Source organism: Cebus imitator, unplaced genomic scaffold (genome assembly GCF_001604975.1).
Source record: "Cebus imitator isolate Cc_AM_T3 unplaced genomic scaffold, Cebus_imitator-1.0 Scaffold81, whole genome shotgun sequence".
NCBI classification, from domain to species: domain Eukaryota; kingdom Metazoa; phylum Chordata; class Mammalia; order Primates; family Cebidae; genus Cebus; species Cebus imitator.
The window spans coordinates 3,533,841-3,552,781 of NW_016107396.1; the positions used below are offsets into that span (position 1 = coordinate 3,533,841).

General features: G+C 36.1%; 1 protein-coding gene across 1 annotated transcript in view; it reads right to left on the minus strand.

Moving 5' to 3' along the window:
• LAMA2 (laminin subunit alpha 2) overlaps positions 1-18,941 on the minus strand; it is a 621,613-nt gene that overhangs the window by 448,988 nt on the left and 153,684 nt on the right. The window contains exons 2-3 of the mRNA XM_017533228.2: positions 11,812-11,982; positions 2,820-2,932 (exon numbers count right to left, since the gene is read on the minus strand). Coding sequence (XP_017388717.1) covers positions 2,820-2,932; positions 11,812-11,982 — 284 coding nt within the window. The remainder of the gene's footprint in view (positions 1-2,819; positions 2,933-11,811; positions 11,983-18,941) is intronic.

The window sequence follows — 18,941 nt, forward strand, 5'->3', positions numbered from 1 at the left end:
AGAGACGGGGTTTCACCATGTTGACCAGGATGGTCTTGATCTCTTGACCTCGTGATCCACCCGCCTCGGCCTCCCAAAGTGCTGGGATTACAGGCTTGAGCCACCGCGCCCGGCCGATAAATGCATTCTTAGTTTTGAGGGATAGACCACGAAGAGAATGAATTGTTTATTGAGGGGCAGAAGACTCCTAGTTAAGACATAAGCTTCACTAACTAATAGCATTCCTGGATTAGCCAGGAGTGAGTATGACCTCAATCTATGTTTGAAAAGTCTACTGAAAAGCTGCCCCTCTGTTTTACCCCATCTGCCAATCAGCTTTCTCCTGAAACAAATCAAAGGGCAGGGTGGAGATAATGGACAGATTTTAAAAGAAATAAATATAATTAGACATAATGTTGTATTCTGGTGAAATCTGGTAGGAAAAAGACCAAAATAGAATATTTCAGACATCTTATTAACCTTTGAGTCCCTATTTCTGTCTCTTTTAAATTGTTGTGTATTTTTGTTGGCCATTATACTGAGTTTTTACCTACACATCACTGGAACAATTGAGCGTTTCTTCAAGTCCATGCTGACTCTAGGTCCTTATCATAGCTGTAATTGTGAGATGGACTTTAGTTGCTATATTTCAATTATCATTTTAATTTTCTTGTCAAGATATTGTAATATTTATTCTGCTAATCTAAAATCATTATTTTAATTTTCTTGCCAAGATATTGTAATATTTATTCTGCTAATCTAAAATCATTATTTTAATTTTCTTGCCAAGATAATGTAATATTTATTCTCCTAATCTAAAAGTTGAGGCACAGCATGATTAAATCACTTGCTTAAAATATGCTGTGAGTAAATAGAATTGAGAAAAGTTAATAATCCCTTAGTAATACATATCTAAGAACAATCTACTTATAAAATATGTAACTACTTTCTTCCAAATAAATTGCTGTTTTCCAAATGCTTATCTTGAATGTTGAAATGTAAAAAAAGAAAAAAAATCCCACTATAATCTATAGTGATTTAATTTAAAAAATGCAATAGTTTCTGTTATTTTTAAGAGATTAAAATATAAAAATGTGTCACAGAAGAGTATCTTAAGACACTGTATGGGAATGAATGAGTGAGTCTGCAAAGCAAATTTAGGAAAATGCAAATGACACCACTGAAAAACAGGCCTTCAGATAAACTCTTTGACTTGCTGAATTGATAAGAACAAGCAAGTTAGATAGAAATGATTTAGTAAAAACTTGTGATTACACCATCCAGTTGCGAATTAGAGGGAAAAAATGCTGCCATGTTTGATAACAGGTAAATAACAATGTTGTTGAGCTCAAAGAGTAGTATAAGTGATTTGTGCAAATTATATTAATTGACTCCATTGTTCCACGTGTAATCTAAAATTATAAATGGAGAATAAACCAGAACAATAAAACCTTGCTATTTATTGATTCCATGTCCCAGGAGATGACCTGAGTCAATGGACAGTAGCCTCACTCTTGATTGGGAGAGTAGACTTTCCATGATCACATGAAGGAGGAGAACTTCTATGACCAATAAAGGACCAAGTTGACTTTATCAGGAGGGGTATGCAGTCCATTTTAAGGCTAAGATCCCCAGGGGATTCATGCACAGGGTTAATTTTCCTAAAGCATAATTGATCAGTGCAGTCCTGATAGTGCTCTGAGACTTCCTGGGAAATATTATTAACTCAGGACTGACATTCAGCTGCTGTATACTAGTAAGGGCAGAAATAAATACATGCCAGTTGGTAAGCTGCAGCACTGAGCCCCTGCTGACAACAGTTCCTCATATCCTGAGGAGTCTCATATAGGTGGAGGGCAGGTCTGCTGGGAAATCCGCCAGCTCGCTTGCTCCACCCAGCTTCTGGTGGCTCTTGAATGTATGCAGCCCTCACCAAAATGAACCTAGACCCTGGAGGAGGGAGACTGTTCACATGGTGGTGGCAAATGGCATCCATTAGGAAAATGTCTGGAGCTGATCTAGCCCACTGGCTGGGGCTTCCCCACACAGTGACAACTTATAAAAACTATGACCTTTACAGTGTATGGTATCTATCATTAACTATCCTGACCATCACCCCCGCACATTATTTATGCTTACAAATAGGATGGAATGTGGCATTTGTCCATGTTCCATCTTAATTGCAAGCCTAAATAATTTGAGATGCTGGTGGTTCCTGATTAATAACTTCAGCCTGACCTGAAAATTGTGAACAGAAGGAAGAAAGAAATTAAGCATAGAAGGCACCCAGGCCTATGTAAGACAAACTTGAACAACTTCCGACATCAATTTTGTATAACTACAAGGCTTGTTACTTCATTTAGTCACCCAAGTTTAATTTGAAATCAACTGCCACAGATTTCTCAACTCTCAGTAATGAGAGGCAATTTGTTCAAGAGCCTTGTTATGCAAGAACCTTTAAGTGCACACACCATCAGCACAGTGGGAGCACTATTATTTTTAAAGTTAAAAATGATACTATCATATTTTTGTTATGTATAATTTTATTGCTCTATATTTTCATCATTAACTCCAGCTAGCTAAAACAGAGCCAGCACCTAATTCAATTCTAAGCTCTTTGCAGGCTTTCATTTGAGTTGTGCTCTAGAAGTAAATGCTGAATGCTTTTAAATGACAATATGCCATATGAATAGGACCCTTTGTTCACCTTATCAAGAAAATAATGGAGAGTGATAAGAAAGGGTATCCCTTCACCCACAAACCACTAACTAAACAAATAGAAAATGTAAAATGCAATTTCAAAAGTGGAAATGACAAAAAAAAAAAAAGAGGAACTGTACCTGCTGTAAATCCAGTGTAATTGTCACGTAATGGTATTCGATTCCATTCTTAATACTGGGACTCTGCCACCAAGTGTTCTTTCCATCAATAGCGTTTGTAATTGGGTGTCTCTCTATTGAGTTAGCAGCATCATGTGAAAGGAGGAAAAAAGATTATATAATTAATTTATAGTTGTTTTTTTAAAGTAAAAAATAATAAAACTGTTAAAACAATCATCATGTGGATATAAAACATTAAAATAATACAAAAAGAGAGCAATTCAGATTCTCAACAGAATTTCTTCAAGACAGCTGTCTCATAGAACCATACAAAGTAGTGGAAAATGATTAAATGCTTAGGCTGCAGGAGAATGAGCTGGTCAGCACTCTGGCCATCAACCAAAATGGGCAACTTTAAAGGTAACTACACAAATTAAGTGTAAAGTGTAATATAATTTAATATTATATAATATTAAAATCTAATTGATGTGTCAATCATTCCAAAAAGCAACAACTATTTGAGACAGCTCTAGTACGCCATCAACCTTGTTAACAGAAACATAAAATCCCGACTTGTGGTTGAAAGATACTTGAATACTTGCCTTCTGACACATTCATTTTTATCAAGACTTGGAGAGTCCAATATGTATCTGGCTTTAACATAAAATGCTGTTAAATTTATTCTATGAGATATTGAGTCTCAGGAACCAATACCTGAAAATATAGCATCCTGGTACGCTGATTATTTTAAATGAAAGGCTCTTGGAGACCAGCTAATGCTGAAATAAGTTTTGCTCTGTTACTCCTTTATCTGGTTACAGTCTGATCTCACCAAGAAGAAAAGAATTCCCTCTGGCCCTCGTGCTAAGTTTTCATTAATTTAACTTATTTCACACGAAGAGGGACTGACGTCTCTCAACACACCTGAACAGACTTCTGCTAAAAACCACTGTCTGTTCTGTGGGTCCAAAGACTTTGTCCCAGGCCATTGTATGGGTTTTGAATTCCCCTAAAAATCATTTACTATTTTCCAAATTGCCATATTTTCCCCATCTCCCCTTCCTTGTGAAGAAGGGTGTGTCTACATCTATGTCCCCATTGGGTTATTGGGTAATCACCCTCCTGTGATTCTTCCATGTTATGCATGTTAAAATAAATTTTGTATGCATTTCACCTACTAAGCCAACTCTTTTCAGTTGATTTTTCATCAAACCTTCAGAATGCAAAAGGGAAGTTTTCCTTTGGCCTTTACAGAAGCTTTTTACAGCCAGCCTGTATCTTGCTAATTTTCTATCACTAATAATATGATGAAAGATAACCCAAACCTCCCATCCAGCATTTGCCTGTTGCCATCATTACTAAGTCTAGTGGAGGAATCTTTACAATAACGGCAAGCAAGGAGACAATGGCACATGAAACTCCATCTACCAAAAAACCACAGATCTCCTACTTTCACTCCAGACATATGAGAACAGGATCAACTGTGAAAATCAAAAGGGAGATTGCAGATGGAAAATAGGAGGTGTGGCAGTCCTGCAGACCTGTGATCCTTGTTGCAGCTCCCTTCCTTCTTAGAGTCCTCAAAGCTCACAGTCCTCCTCTCTTCCCATTTTAGCTCTGCATGTTTCACAAGAGCAGCCACTACTCCTGGGCTGTGAAGCCCTCATTGCATATTGGTTCCTAGTCATTGGTGCTTGTCTGAAAACTTTGCTTCTCATTTTCCAAGTAATATAAGGTCTTTTTCTTTCTCCCCGTCTAAATAGGCCTTGCTCACACATGAGTGAGAATGACAAGAGTGGAGGCTGTTGATGATCCTGTTTCTATTTCCAAGACGGCAATAAGGGCACTTAAGTTCCTCACATCTCACTGCCAAGTCAGCACATTTGCTCATTGAAATGTAAACAAAGTGGAGGTGAACTTCCCTAAACTCCTCTGTTTGTTATAAATTAAGGATGTTTGGGTTGTCCGTCCTGAGACATCAAACGAATTATCTGGGAAGTAGTTTCAAATGAGTGGCTTATGAACGGCCTTTTAGATTAGAATACAATTGCCTTTAAATTTGAAGGAATATCTCAAATAATGAACAAATCACACCACTATAAGGAACAAACATGGACTCTCAATTTTCCTACCTAATATTGCAATCTAGCCAAGTATTCTAATAATATTGGTGATGAAAGAGAGGGGGTAGCTAGATATTCCTCCTGGCCCCACCAGCACGTAACTGACCACAGTTAGTACGTAACTGACCACAGACAAATCACTTCAACACTATGTGTCATCCTGATATAGGAATAACAAAATTCCACTCACAGCAGAGGTTTCCAGATTCATCATCTTCAGAAAAAAAAGTGAAGTTAAATATAAATGTGTGGCAGATTTGTGAAATTGATACAGGAGTTCTAGCTTTTAGTTTTTTCAAGTAGTAATAACCTCCAATCTACATCTATCACTTAATAAAGCATGATTATTATTTCATAAAATAAAGGGCATTTAAAAACCTACAATAGTTTTTTAAAAACCATAATATCAAAATGGAGAACAATTATTTAAAATGTATTCTATTTTCATGAAAAATGTGAGTTGTTCTCAATTTCTTACTTTGCCATGGACCAGCAAAAGCATCTTGAATGTGAATCCTTTATTCACAGGGTTACTGATGAACAGTATAACTATGACCATTCTAACCATTACTATGCATATACATAAAATGAGTGACACTTCTGTTCAAAATGTATTATTCTAAATCTTAATTAGAGACAAGTTGCATTTAGTAAAAACATTTGAAAAAACAATAAAACTAAAGCAAAACTAAGCCCTTAAAGCAACAGGAATCTGATAGTAAAATCATCCTTAAAAGAAAAATTTTATTAAAAGATGAATATTGGCCAGGTGCAGTGGCTCATGCCTGTAATCTCAGCACTTTGGGAGGCCAGTGTGGGTGGATCACTTGAAGTTAGGAGTTCAAGACCAGCCTGGTCAACAGAGTGAAACCCTGTCTCTACGGAAAAAAAAAAAAAAAATTAGCCAGGCATGGTGTCAGTCACCTGTATTCCCAGCTACTTGGGAGGCTGAGACAGGAAAATCACTTGAACCCAGGAGGCAGAGGCTGCAGTGGGCTGAGATTGTGCCATTGCACTCCAGCCTGGGTGACAGAGCAACTCCATTTCAAAAAAAAAGCTGAATATTCACTAAATTTGCCATTTTCAGATTTGTGAATATTTTTATTATATATCAATTTCTATTAAATGCAAATATTATGTGTTAATACAAATTAATATATAATTTATTTATATAAACAATTATATATTTTATTATATATTATTTGTAATTAATATGTAATAAATTGTAATAACACTTACTGAAAACATAAAGGCTGTGTTTTGAGTTACTTATGGTATAATAATCCTATTCCAGATATGGATATTCATATTGCAAATTTTAATATGACTGTACAGGACAGGGAAAAAATATTTCATTGTTATTGGTAAATTTTTAAATTCAACTTAACAGCTGGCTGGACTTTATTTTCCACCAAATCATCATGTTAGCCCTCCACGGAGATGAGGCTTTCTGTCTCATTAACGAAAAGTATAATTGCTGAATATATTTAAATATTAGCGTTAAATTTTTCTGTTGAAGTTAGGGAAAATGTCAGGTCTTTATGATGACAGCAAATACCAGAAGCATAACTAAATACCAAATAAATGACCCTGGTAACATAAGGGGGTGCTGTAATTGGCATATAGGGAATCAAAACCATAAATGAAATATTATTGGCACTGCTTCTGAAGAAAAATAAATATCACAGAAAACATTCCCCAAATATGCTCCTGAATCTTTTTTACAGATTGTGAGTTTAATATGTGATAGAAAAAATACACACACAACCCCATTTCTAAATCAAATTCATGACTCATAGGTAATTGTGAGAGAAGTTGTCTAATTGGAAATTTTGATATCTGCCACCTCAGGTCAAATTGATAAGAGAATTAGTCATGAAAAGGAGGACTGGGAGATGAATCAACAATTAACCATAATCCCTATTATGAAAGTTTAATCATAATTAATTTGCAAATACTGATGAATTGTTGGCATAGTTCCCTCATTTAAAAGGAGATAGAAAGGTATAACATCCTCAACAGGGATAAATATGCAAGTCAATTCAAAAGCTAACTGCAACTGAAAACTAGATAGGGAATCTTTGATGAGGTAAACCTTTCAAACTGCTAGTTTTTAATTGGGAGGAAAGTATATTAACAGTCAAAAAGTTCAAGGTTCATTCTCTTTGCAGGGTGTTGAAATGCAGACCTTCCATATTTATTCTCAGAGTTCACTGAATTTGTAGAATTTTATCATCTGTTCCTCCTTTTACTAAAATATATTCATACAGTTTATTGCTAGATTTTTATTCTTGTGGGGTTTTATTCTTCTAAATTTGTAGTACCAAAGCATAATTGGGAAATGTGGAATGAATCTGGTCATTTAAAAATAATCACGTAGGCCAGGTACAGTGGCTCACCCCGTAATCTCAGGACTTTGGGAGACCGAGGTGAGCAGATCACCTAAGGTCAGGGGTTTGAGACTAGCCTGGCCAAAATGGTGAAACCCCATCTCCCCTAAAAATACAAAAACATTAGCCAGACGCAGTGGCACCTGTCTGTAGTATCAGCTACTCGAGAGAGGCTGAGGCTGGAGAATCACTTGAACCTGGGAGGTGGAGGTTGCAGTGAGCTGAGATCACGCCCCTGCACTCTAGCCTAGATAACAGACTCTGTCTCAAAAAAATAAATGAATAAAAATAATAATGACAATCATGCAAAATAAATCCAGACTGTGACAAGTTTAAAAATCACTACCGGTAAATAAAAATGGGGAAATATCATAACTTATATACATCTTGCTTTTCTGAAATAGTTTATTTATTTTTGGTTTCAGTGTGGAAAAACATGGGTAGTATTGCCCGAATATAGATATCATCCATGAGATAAAATGTACTCCGAATGTGGAACTTTCAGGAGGGTGAAAGACAGAATAGCTCTTGAACTCAATTTGACAAATGCATCTCATCCATTTTTCCAACTAAGAATAAAAATAATTGAATGGAGAACTCAATTATTTTCTACCCCAATATTTGTATCATTCTCCATCCCCTTTTTATGATTGTAATCATTTTTTCTTTCTCTCCTTTCCTGTGTAAATATTATATATACATATGTACATATTATTGTATATACATAATATTTATACTTATGTACATATAGTATTTTTATAAATTTGTTTAATATTATAATTATATGTGTATATTATGCAACATATCATATATTTAATGTTTAATTTAAATATCAGTTTAATAAATACATAAGTATATTTATATACCTGCATACATATACACACACTTATGGTTTTGCATATTTTATCTCTCTAATTCTCCCTGTCTGCACAGCCCATCCTAAACACACATCTACACACTCAAACCTCCTCCCCACAACTCCGTTCATGCCCCCAGACTTTCTCACATTCTCCATGAACTTATCAAGGCCAGCAATCCCTGAACCAATGATGGTTTTCTTCCATCAGGCTTTAGTGTCTTGCCCAATGAACCTGAAACTAATAATCCATCAATTCATTTACTTTCTGCCCTTTTCTTCTATTTTTTGCCATCTTCTTCCATTCCACTTTCCCTGTAATGCTCCAAGAGTATCAGTCGAAATGTTTGATTCTTTATTTTACTCCATATGGAATTGCCACTTTATTCTTATTATGGCTCAGTGATTCCCTCCTAGTCCCCTGAGAGGCTCATAATCTAAATGTTTGCTTCTTGCCTCAGCAGATAACCCAGATTTATATCTTAATGAAGAAATCCAAGATCATCAAATAAGAAATTTCTCCCAATACTTTCTGCTATCTGCTGCTATTTATCCTTCCTTCTTTCTGATTTGGTGAATTAAAAGTATGTATCTTTCAATATAAGTTTTTCACCTATGCTTAATGACCCATATGTTTTTACTTCTAGAGAGATATCATCCCCACCACTACTTTGTTGTCAACTTCCCTGGCCTTCTCCCTAAGCATCTAAACTAGCTCAAATGTCTCCTACCTTTGAGAACCTTCGCAACCCCACAGCCTCCTCTGCCCTTCATTCTCTTTCACATCAAGGATGCTTGAAAGAATATTTCTATATTCATCTCTTCTTCTTCCTCATTCATTTATTACCTCTTCAGTGTGCCTCTTGCCACATTAAATCTGCTGAGTACTTTAGCAAGGTGATCAAAGGGTGGCATTGTTGTCAAAAGCAAGTGAAACCTATTTTCTTACTCAATTATCTTGGAAGCATTTAAAACTGTTGATTGCTTTTTCTTCCTGACAATTCTTTCCTTTATCATGTATCCAATGCTTCATTTTCCTGATTTTTTTTTCCTTGAAATCTATTTCCCTCTATTGCCTTCCTTGACTGCATTTACCCTAACTTCCTTGGCTTTTACATAAAAGCAAAGGGCTCTGACATATGTCCTTTGCTCTTGCATTCTATACAAGAAATAGCAAACATTTGAGTATGCAACAATACTCCCCACTCCTATACACATATCCTAACAACTTATATCCTAGAAATTAACCAGAGTCGGCTGGGCGTGGAGGCTCATGCCTACAATCCTAGCACTTTCAGAAGCCGAGGCAGGCAGATCACTTGAGGTCGGGAGTTTGAGACCAGCCTAACCAACATGGAGAAACCTCGTCTCTACTAAAAATACAAAATTGGCCACGCATGGTGGCACATGCCTGTAATACCAGCTACTCTGGAGACTGAGGCAGGAGAATCGCTTGAACCTGGGAGGCGGAGGTTGTGGTGAGCCGATATCCTGCCACTGCACTCCAGCATAAGCAACAGGGCGAGACTCCATCTCAAAAAAAAAATTTTTAAAAAAAGGAAAGAAATTAACCAGAATCATTAATAGGTAAGGAAGGTTTCTGGTGGTTGCCTTCTTTGGTGTCTTAACATGTGTTTTTCTAACATTCTGTGATATACATGACCAATTTTAATCATGCAATCCCCAATTCCTCATTATATAATTTAGGAATGTAGAAAACATTACTATATTTGAGGAATTGGGACTTGTGTGAACAACTAAACCCTAATGCAGTCTATGAACTTTGGATGATAATGTTGTCAATGTAGATTCGTGGACTGTAACAAATGTAGCACTCTGGAGGGGGATATTGATAATGGAGAAGTCTACACATGTGTTAGGGCAGGGGATATATGGGAAATTTCTATACTTTTCTCTCAATTTTGCTGTGAACCTCAAACTGTTCTAAAAATAAAGTCTATTAAAAAGAACAGAGAAAAAATATTAAGCAAATTTTAAAATAATATAATTGTGAAGGTTTAGCCCCATCATAGTTCACCTTAATTGGTGTAAAGTTTTATTAACCTCTTTTTTCTCTCTGTACATATATACACACTCATATATATATATATATATAATATGTATCTACCTTTTTATATATCTATATAAAATAATAGTAATAAAAAACTGTCTTTTGAGAAGCTGAGGCAGGTGGATCACTTAAGGTCAGGAGTTTCAGACCAGCTTGGCCAACATGGTAAAAGCCCATCTCTACTTAAAATACAAAAAATAGCCAGGCATGGTGGCACATGACTGTAGTCCCAGCTACTTGAAAGGCTGAGGCAGGAGAATCACTTGAACCTGGGAGATGGAGGTTGCAGTGAGCTGTGATTGCACCACCACACTCCAGCCTGGGTGACAGAATGAGACTCTGTCTCAAAAGCAAAATAAAAATAAAAATAAAATGTATATATCTATGTATTAAAAAATAATATAAATAAAATATATATCTATCTTTTTATATAGATTACATATAAGTATATATCCACCTTTGGATATATTATATAGAGAGAGAGACAGAGAGAGAGGTAGGGTGGAGAAGAGAAGGCATGTCAGAAAGATAGATGTAGATATATCTAGTTAGATATATATATATATATAGATTCCTTATCCAGGAATCTTTAGATGACCTTAGCATCTACATGGAGCATTCATGTTCCTTTAGCACCAAATTTACTTTCCTTTTGCCTCTATTTCCCCCCAGTTTCTCTGAATCAGGGATTATGTGTAATTCAATATTATGCTTCAATACAATGCATTGCTAGTAGGAGGTGTTCAAAGGCTTGTTGAATAAATACAACAATGAGTCTGAGGTATCACTGTGGTTCATAGAGGCCAGAAAGAGGGCTTTGCATGGTGCCTCTCCCTAAATCACTTCTCCTGTGGTTGTTAAATGCCTTCATAATATGGCTCCAGCCTTCTGCTCTAGGCTCATCTCCACACTACCCTTTGGCCCTTTCAGTTCTAGTTATTCCCAACTAATTGAAGCTCCCTGAGTAACTAGGATTTTCTGTGTAATTCTGATTTCTCTTCCTGACAAGACTTCTCCTCTTCCCCTCCATCACTTATTTACCTGTTTAGCTCATACTCTTGTTTAGCTCATATTCTCAGTTATGAGCTTGGATATCGCTTCTTCTGGCAATCCTTACTTACACCAAGACTGACTTTGTGGCCATCCTCTTCTGCAGAACCCTGTGCACATTCTTTGCTTTCTATTTACCACACTATTTATCAGAAGCTCAAAGACCATACCCTACCTTATTCCTCCCAGATCTTAGGCACAATATGTGGCACATAAATTCCAGTGAATGATGATAGCCTGAGTTAATAACCACATCCTCAGAAACCATTCTGGTATCTGAAGTTAGTAAACCCAATGACTGCCACAGGCCTTCAGATGGCAAATCATCTCCAATCACTGTACTTGGTACATAGAAAAACTCCCATAATGTTTGCTGAATGACAGAGGGCGCTGGAAGAAGCTTATAGTGGGAAAAAGAATTCTAAGGATTATAAACCCTTTGAATTTAATGCAACTTGGCCTCAACATCTCACAATTATAGATCCTACCCAGTGTCATACAGAATACACACTAAAATACATACGGTTTGGATTGCTGCTGTTTTGATTGCAGATACGACACTGGGGGTTCCTCACAGGCTGCCCAGGGACGTGTTCTACCAATTTGCAGTACATTTCAGGTCCCTTTTCTCCACATGTTGCATTGGTCATGATAAGAGCATTAGAAGCAAGATTCAGGACCGCAGGGAATAAACCTGAAAAAGATGGGCAAATGAAGGTGTGTATATCAGAAACAAAGTTATGATTTTGATGCATTTTAAAATGCAGTTGAGATAGGATATTTTCAATGCATTAAAGTAACCCAAAATGAATTAGTGATAAAAACCTGATAATTCAGTATACTACATAAATGCTATGTGTTATCAAAAGAATATTATTTTTCTTTCTGGGTCTTAAATATGGACTTTAAAACTCTTTTTAATTTTTTACATAAGGCTTTTTTTTTTTTAGCATTTACTTAGCAAGAAGGTCCTGTCTCTAGGATACATTCTAAAAACATATAAAAAATATTATGTTGAAGTTATTGGAAAAAGATCTCACTAAATCTTCCATCTTCCATTTCAGCTATTTTATATCTAGTATTAAGACATAATTGCATGTTAATGTTTCTGCACAACTATGCAAATATGTTTTTCATGGTCATTTCATGATCCAGTTATCTTTTATTGTAAATAATTATTAAAACTTCTTATCTCAAGACTAGAGAAGATAGAGAATGATTATTTTGGAAAGCCATTTTTTACTGCTTTCCATGCTATCCAGCAATATTATAAAGAAACATATTGCCAGAAACAAGTCATCATAGTAGTCTGTGATCATACACCAGTAATTATATCTTAGTTATCATAGAAGTGTTTGACTTTCATAGATACAATCTCAGAAGTCCATCGAAGTGTAGGCTGGGGAGATTTTTTATTCCCTTTGAGAACCGAATTCAGTCTCTTTTCTTCCTGTAACTTAATGTCAATTCTGCTTCATACATGTCTAACATTTGCATTTTATAGACCCCTTTTTAATAACAGTATAGCAAAGTCACTCATTAAAAGCCACTCTTTAATTGAAAAATCTGTTTTTGGAAAAAGCACATTTGAGATTACAGATAATTTGACTCTATTTATGGAGGGAACATGCTGACCATCTAGGTCGTTTCAGCTCTATATATGTGTCAAGTAGGTCTGTATCAATTCAACTTCTAATAGAAAGTCCCTCCTGGCCAGGCACGGTGACTGACACCTGTAATTCCAGCACTTTGGGAGGCTGAGGCAGGTGGATCACCTGAGGTCAGGAGTTCGAGACCGGCCTGACCAACATGGTGAAACCCCATATCTACTAAAAATACAAAAATTTGCCAGGCATGGTGGCAGGTGCCTGTAATCCCAGCTACTTGGGAGGCTGAGTCAGGAGAATTGATTGAACCCAGGAGGCAGAGGTTACAGTGAGCTGAGATTGTGTCACTGTACTGCAGCCTGGGAGACAGAGCAAGACCCCATCCAAAAGAGAAGGGAAGTGGAGGGGAGGGAAGGAAAGGGAGAGGCGGGAAGGGGAGGGGAGGGGAAGGGAATGAAGAGGGGAAGGGAAAGGAGAGGGGAAGGGTAAGGGAGGGGAGGGGAGGGAAAGCGGAAGGGAAGGGGGAGGGGGAAGAGAGGGAAAGGGAGGGGAGGGAAGGGCAGGGAAGGGAGGGGTAGGGAAAGGGAAGGGTGAGGCAGGCCTTCCTGACTAAATCTCATGGCTTGATATTTTACTGAGATCCCTATATCTTGAGTTTGTGTTTTCTGTCTTATCTTCAAAGCTTGTCACATAGTAGGGACAGAGTAGGCACTCAATGCATTTGTAAAATGAATGAATAAATAGATTATAGATTATAAATATTAGACTCATAAATGTTTGCATCATCTGCACACAATAATAATTATTATAATCATAATAGCCAACATGGTTGAATATTTGCAATGTGCCAAGCACTATTGTCAGAAACTGTTCCTACATTACTTTTCTGCATGGACTGATTTGCTACACAAAACATCCACATGAGCTTCATACCACTATTACCCCTAATTTATTAAGAAGGCACAAAGGTTTAAGTAACTTGCCCATGATTACAGCTAGCAAGTAGCAGAGCTACGATTGGAACTGAAGTAATCTGGCTCGAGTCTATCCTCTTAATCACTCTGAATGTCATCTACAATGTTGTAGGAAACCAACATAAATCTAGTGCTACCTTGCAGAGCTGGTTGACCTTAGAATTGCATTGAAAGAAACAAAAAAGAAAAAAAAAGAAGCTGGGTGCGGTGGCTCACGCCTGTAATCCCAGCACTGTGGGAGGCCGAGGCGGGTGGATCACGAGGTCAAGAGATCGAGACCATCCTGGTCAACATGGTGAAACCCCATCTCTACTAAAAATACAAAAAGTTAGCTGGGCATGGTGGTGCGTGCCTGTTGTCCCACCTACTCAGGAGGCTGAGGCAGGAGAATTGCCTGAACCCAGGAGGCAGAGGTTGCGGTGAGCCGAGATCACGCCATTGCACTCCAGCCTGGGTAACAAGAGCAAAACTCTGTCTCAAAAAAAAAAAAAGAAAAGAAAAGAAAAAAGAAAGTAAATCAGGAAGATTTTTATAATATTTGATTATTAGACTTGTATCTATTGATTATTAAAATTTATTCTCTTCCAAAAGAGATAATAGTGCATAAAAATTGCAATTACAAATAACTTAAATCTTTATTGTAATCACTTTCAAAAATTCCACAGGTAAATGAATTCAAAAGATCAAGTGACAACTCAGTTCTTGTCTCAATCATTCTTAAGATCTCCCAAAGAGTTGTACCCAAAAAATTTTTTCTCTCTTTTTTCCCTCCTGATACATATATCTTTAAAATCCCTTGATTCCATTCCTCCAAAATAGTGCCTCTCACTCTCATTTGCCCTCCGGCCTTGTGTTTTTCTCCAGCTGAAAATTAAGGTTTCCAATTTTTCCTGATTTGCCAGTGGTACTTGCTTTTTCACTTAATCACTATTTCATCTATTGTTCTTGATAAATTTATTCTGCCCTCCAACTCTGTGCCCTCTGTCCCCAACATAATGAGACATTCTGTCAATGTGACCTGAGGGAAGCTAATGCAATCATTGGTCAGAGAAATATTAAACATTCATAAACTATTATTTATTTCATGAGACAATGTAGTGTTTTATAAAAACTAGAATACTATACAAAAGTTTTTACCTTATTTTTTAAAATCTTTACCGTGATATAAAGCTTAGTGGAAACTTTCTAACAATTTTGTGAAGTTTGTTGGGTTACAAATTTTAAAATAATTAGATGGTCTCCACAGCATTATCTATCTTAGACATTTTATTTTCTAGGTTAGTAAATGATATATGATTAAACAAATAAAATTTGTCTGTGTATCTTTCTCTTTTGTCATTCATCACCATTTTGCACTTAACTGTACAACTATATTTTTCATCAAATATGCTTTGAGCACATATCATGCCAGACAGCAAAGCATCTGAGAATAAAAATATTACAAAGATGGGCTTATCACAGGAAGTAATCTTGAGCTGAATTTTCAAGGAGAGATGGAAATTTATCTGTTAGGGAAAATGAATAAAGAAAAACCGAGTATATCAGGCAGACAGAATGGCATATGAGTATGGTCTCTATGTTGAAAGCATATGTGAATGATGAGTGAGTCAGAGTACTTAAATCTGTCATTGTTTCAATATATAAGATTATTTAATTGTCTGCATATAGATGTGGATATAGATACAGATACATATAGGTTACACATTTGAATATACATAATGGTTGATATGGTTTAGCTGTGTCCCCACCCAAATCTCATCTTCAATTGTAGCTCCCATAATCCCTACCTGTTGTGCAAGGGACACAGTGGGAGGTATTGGATCATGGCAGGGGGTGACAGGTTTTTCTCATGCTGTTCTTGTGATAGTAAATAAGTTTCCTGAGATCTGATGATTTTATAAAGGGGAGTTCCCCTGCACACATTCTTGCCTGCCACCATGTAAGACGTGGCTTTACTACTTCTTTGCCTTCCACCAAGATTGTGAGGCCTCCCCAGCCATATGGAACCATGATACCATTAAACCTATTTTTCTTTATAAATTACCTAGTCTTGGGTATGTCTTACTAACAGCATGAAAATGGACGAATACAGTGGTGCACTTACTTACTTACATATTAACATAAACCACTGCTTCTTTGTCACTGTTAGTAATTTGTTTTAGTGGATTTTTCTCCAGTTCCTTAAAAATTTAATTTACAGTATAGAAAAATAGGTAGTAAGAATGAAGAGACATGCTGGGAATTCTGTTTCAAGAGGGCAAAATTATACTTCTCTTGCTGGCTTATATGATGAGTTCAAGCAGTCAAGCTCCATCTGGTCCCTTCAAAGACAGCCAGCTTACACAAAAGCCATCCCAGGCAGGTACTAATACTTCTAAAACTTCCCCAGGGCATTGTCAGCTTTTGTCTTGAATTTTTGCCTCCTCCCTCAGCACTGACTAGTTCTGATCCTCACCTTGGCCTCAGTCCTGTTTGCAGGTAAGTCTCCCTGTGCCCTGCTTTGGTGAGCCCTGAAAGACCTGATTGGAACAGGCCAGATCTGTACTTTCCCAAGCCTGAGCAATCATGGGAGGAAACCAAAGAGAGAAGAAACCAGGGAAGAAGTGTTTTATTTATGTTGTATGTTCAGAAAATATAGAATTGGATTATATGCCAATTATCCCACAGAATTAAATAAAGAGAGCAAAATCACACAGACACAAAGGGATTACAGAGATAGAAGAAACATTGGTTCCAAAGCTTTTTTATATTCTTCATCTTATCTAATTGTTGTATAGCCCATTATATAAATTTTATTAATTCCAATTTATAAATGAAGGAAATGCAGATCAGAGAAGATAAATAGGAAGTTATCAATTAGATATGAATTAGTAAGATTGATAACTGTAATTTGAAGTGAGCTCTTTAAAAAACTTACAAGATTTCTTGTCAGGGCCCAAAGAAGAACCAAAACTGGTCTTGGCAAAGCTTATTTAAATCTTTAATAAAATAAACAACTTATCCCTCACTATTCCATTGTTGCTTCATAGAGTTTTCTAACCATAAAACTAAAGATACTAATAAAATTTACATTTAGCATCTTTCAATTCTTTTATTTGATTTGTTTCTATTACAGTTATTGATTATGTACTCAAAATTAACCTTTGCACAATTTAATTGCCTTGTTTTATGGTCAGGGAACAGTTGCTTTATGAAATTTCATCAGCTATTTTGCCGTTTATTTTAAAAAATCAGTTAAGCATATTGGTCAGTGAAGGTCTCCAATTAGTTGCTAATGACCAGTTTGAAGAGTGAATCAATAACTGAGCTTCTATTGAATCTTCAGCATGTCTTATTATAGATTGCAACCCATTTTCATTATATGTCAAATCTATTATGCTATCCCTACTTATTCCCATTCAAAAGCACCAAGGCAATATTTATTTCTGTATTCAATATGTGTTACTTGGTTAAGATTACATAAACATTAGGAGTGTAAATGAAATATAAATCGCTGATGAACCTTTATAAAGTATTGACTTACAGCTTCTTAATTCAATCTGAGGTCCTGTAATGTTAATGACATAAAAGGCAATGATCATTAACCATACTACTATGATTGACATATTTTCCTGAATAGTACTAGACTAAACAAGTTTAGGCGGAGTTGTGGTTATAAGGAACAATGTCTGAACAAAAATCAAACAGTATTATGTCTATACTATATATTTTATTAGAGATTAGAATATTCATATTATATATAGAAAAATATATTCTGCTCTATAGCATATATATATATGTATGGTAATAGAATATCTAGAAAAAGGCTAAGTGTATATCATGCGAAAAATTGAAATTCTGCTACAATATGGCAAACATTTGAAAAAAAATCACCAAATTTCCACTGTTTTTATTTGGATGTATTTATATTATATTTGCTTTCTCAAATAATGTAGTATGTTCATATATGTTGGCATGATTTTGATGATCCACATTCTCAAAATCCCACTTTTTGGTTTCAAATGGCAGAAGCATTTTAGAATCTACTTATGGAGGTTCTATTTTTAATAATTGTGAAGTAGCTTTTATTGGAGCAAAGCTCCCATAGATAACAGCTATAAATTCTGTGTATATATTTGGGGTGTGTGTGTGTGTGTGTGTGTGTGTGTATATATATAATATATATATATATAGCAAACACCAGATACCTGGAGTGTACCCAGGAACAGGTAAGCCAGGAGGGCTATGAATGCTGAGAAAAAAAGACACTGGATGAGTCCCAGACTGGCTAAAACTCAAAAAGAAACCCACAGTTTTACTGGCTTGAAGAACTAGAGAACAAAACTAAAAATAGCCACAGCAGCTGTAAAGAGAAGGCCATAGAAAGAGAGCCTCAATCTGTGCATAAACTCTCTCCAAATTGCTCACCAATGCCAGACCTACACATGCCCAAGACAGATTCCAAGTAGCCTAGCTAAGGCTGAAAAACTGAACAGAGATTTTAGCTCCTGCATTCTACAGGAAAGACAAAAGTTTGGAGTCTGAGTCCAGTTAACAACTGATGTGACACACAAAAAAAAGAATGAGTGAGTGCTCTTCAGAGGAACATAACAAAACCCAGAGTTTCTACAATGTGCTATTCATGACATCCAGGTTGCAATTAAAAAGAAATACTAGACATACAAGAAAAAGATAAAAAGTAACACAGGCTTAAGAGAAAAAGCAATCAGTGGACACCGTGCTGAGATCAACCAGATGTTGGAATAAGCAAACAAGCATCTTCAAGCAGCTTTTAAACTATACTTGAGGACACACACACATACACAAAATTGTTGTACCAAAAAGACAAATAGTAAATTTTGACAGGGAAATAGTAACAACAAAAAATAATATTGAATATAAACTATGTAACTGAAAAATGTAACACAGTATCTAGACTTTTTAAAAAATCCACTGCATGTGATTAATAGGAAATTGGAGATGACAGAAGAAAGTGTAAGTACACTTGAAGTCAATAGACTTTTTCCGTCCTAAATTTTTAAAGTGCTAGAATTACAGATCTGAGCCACTGTGCCTGTCATTAACTTTTTTTT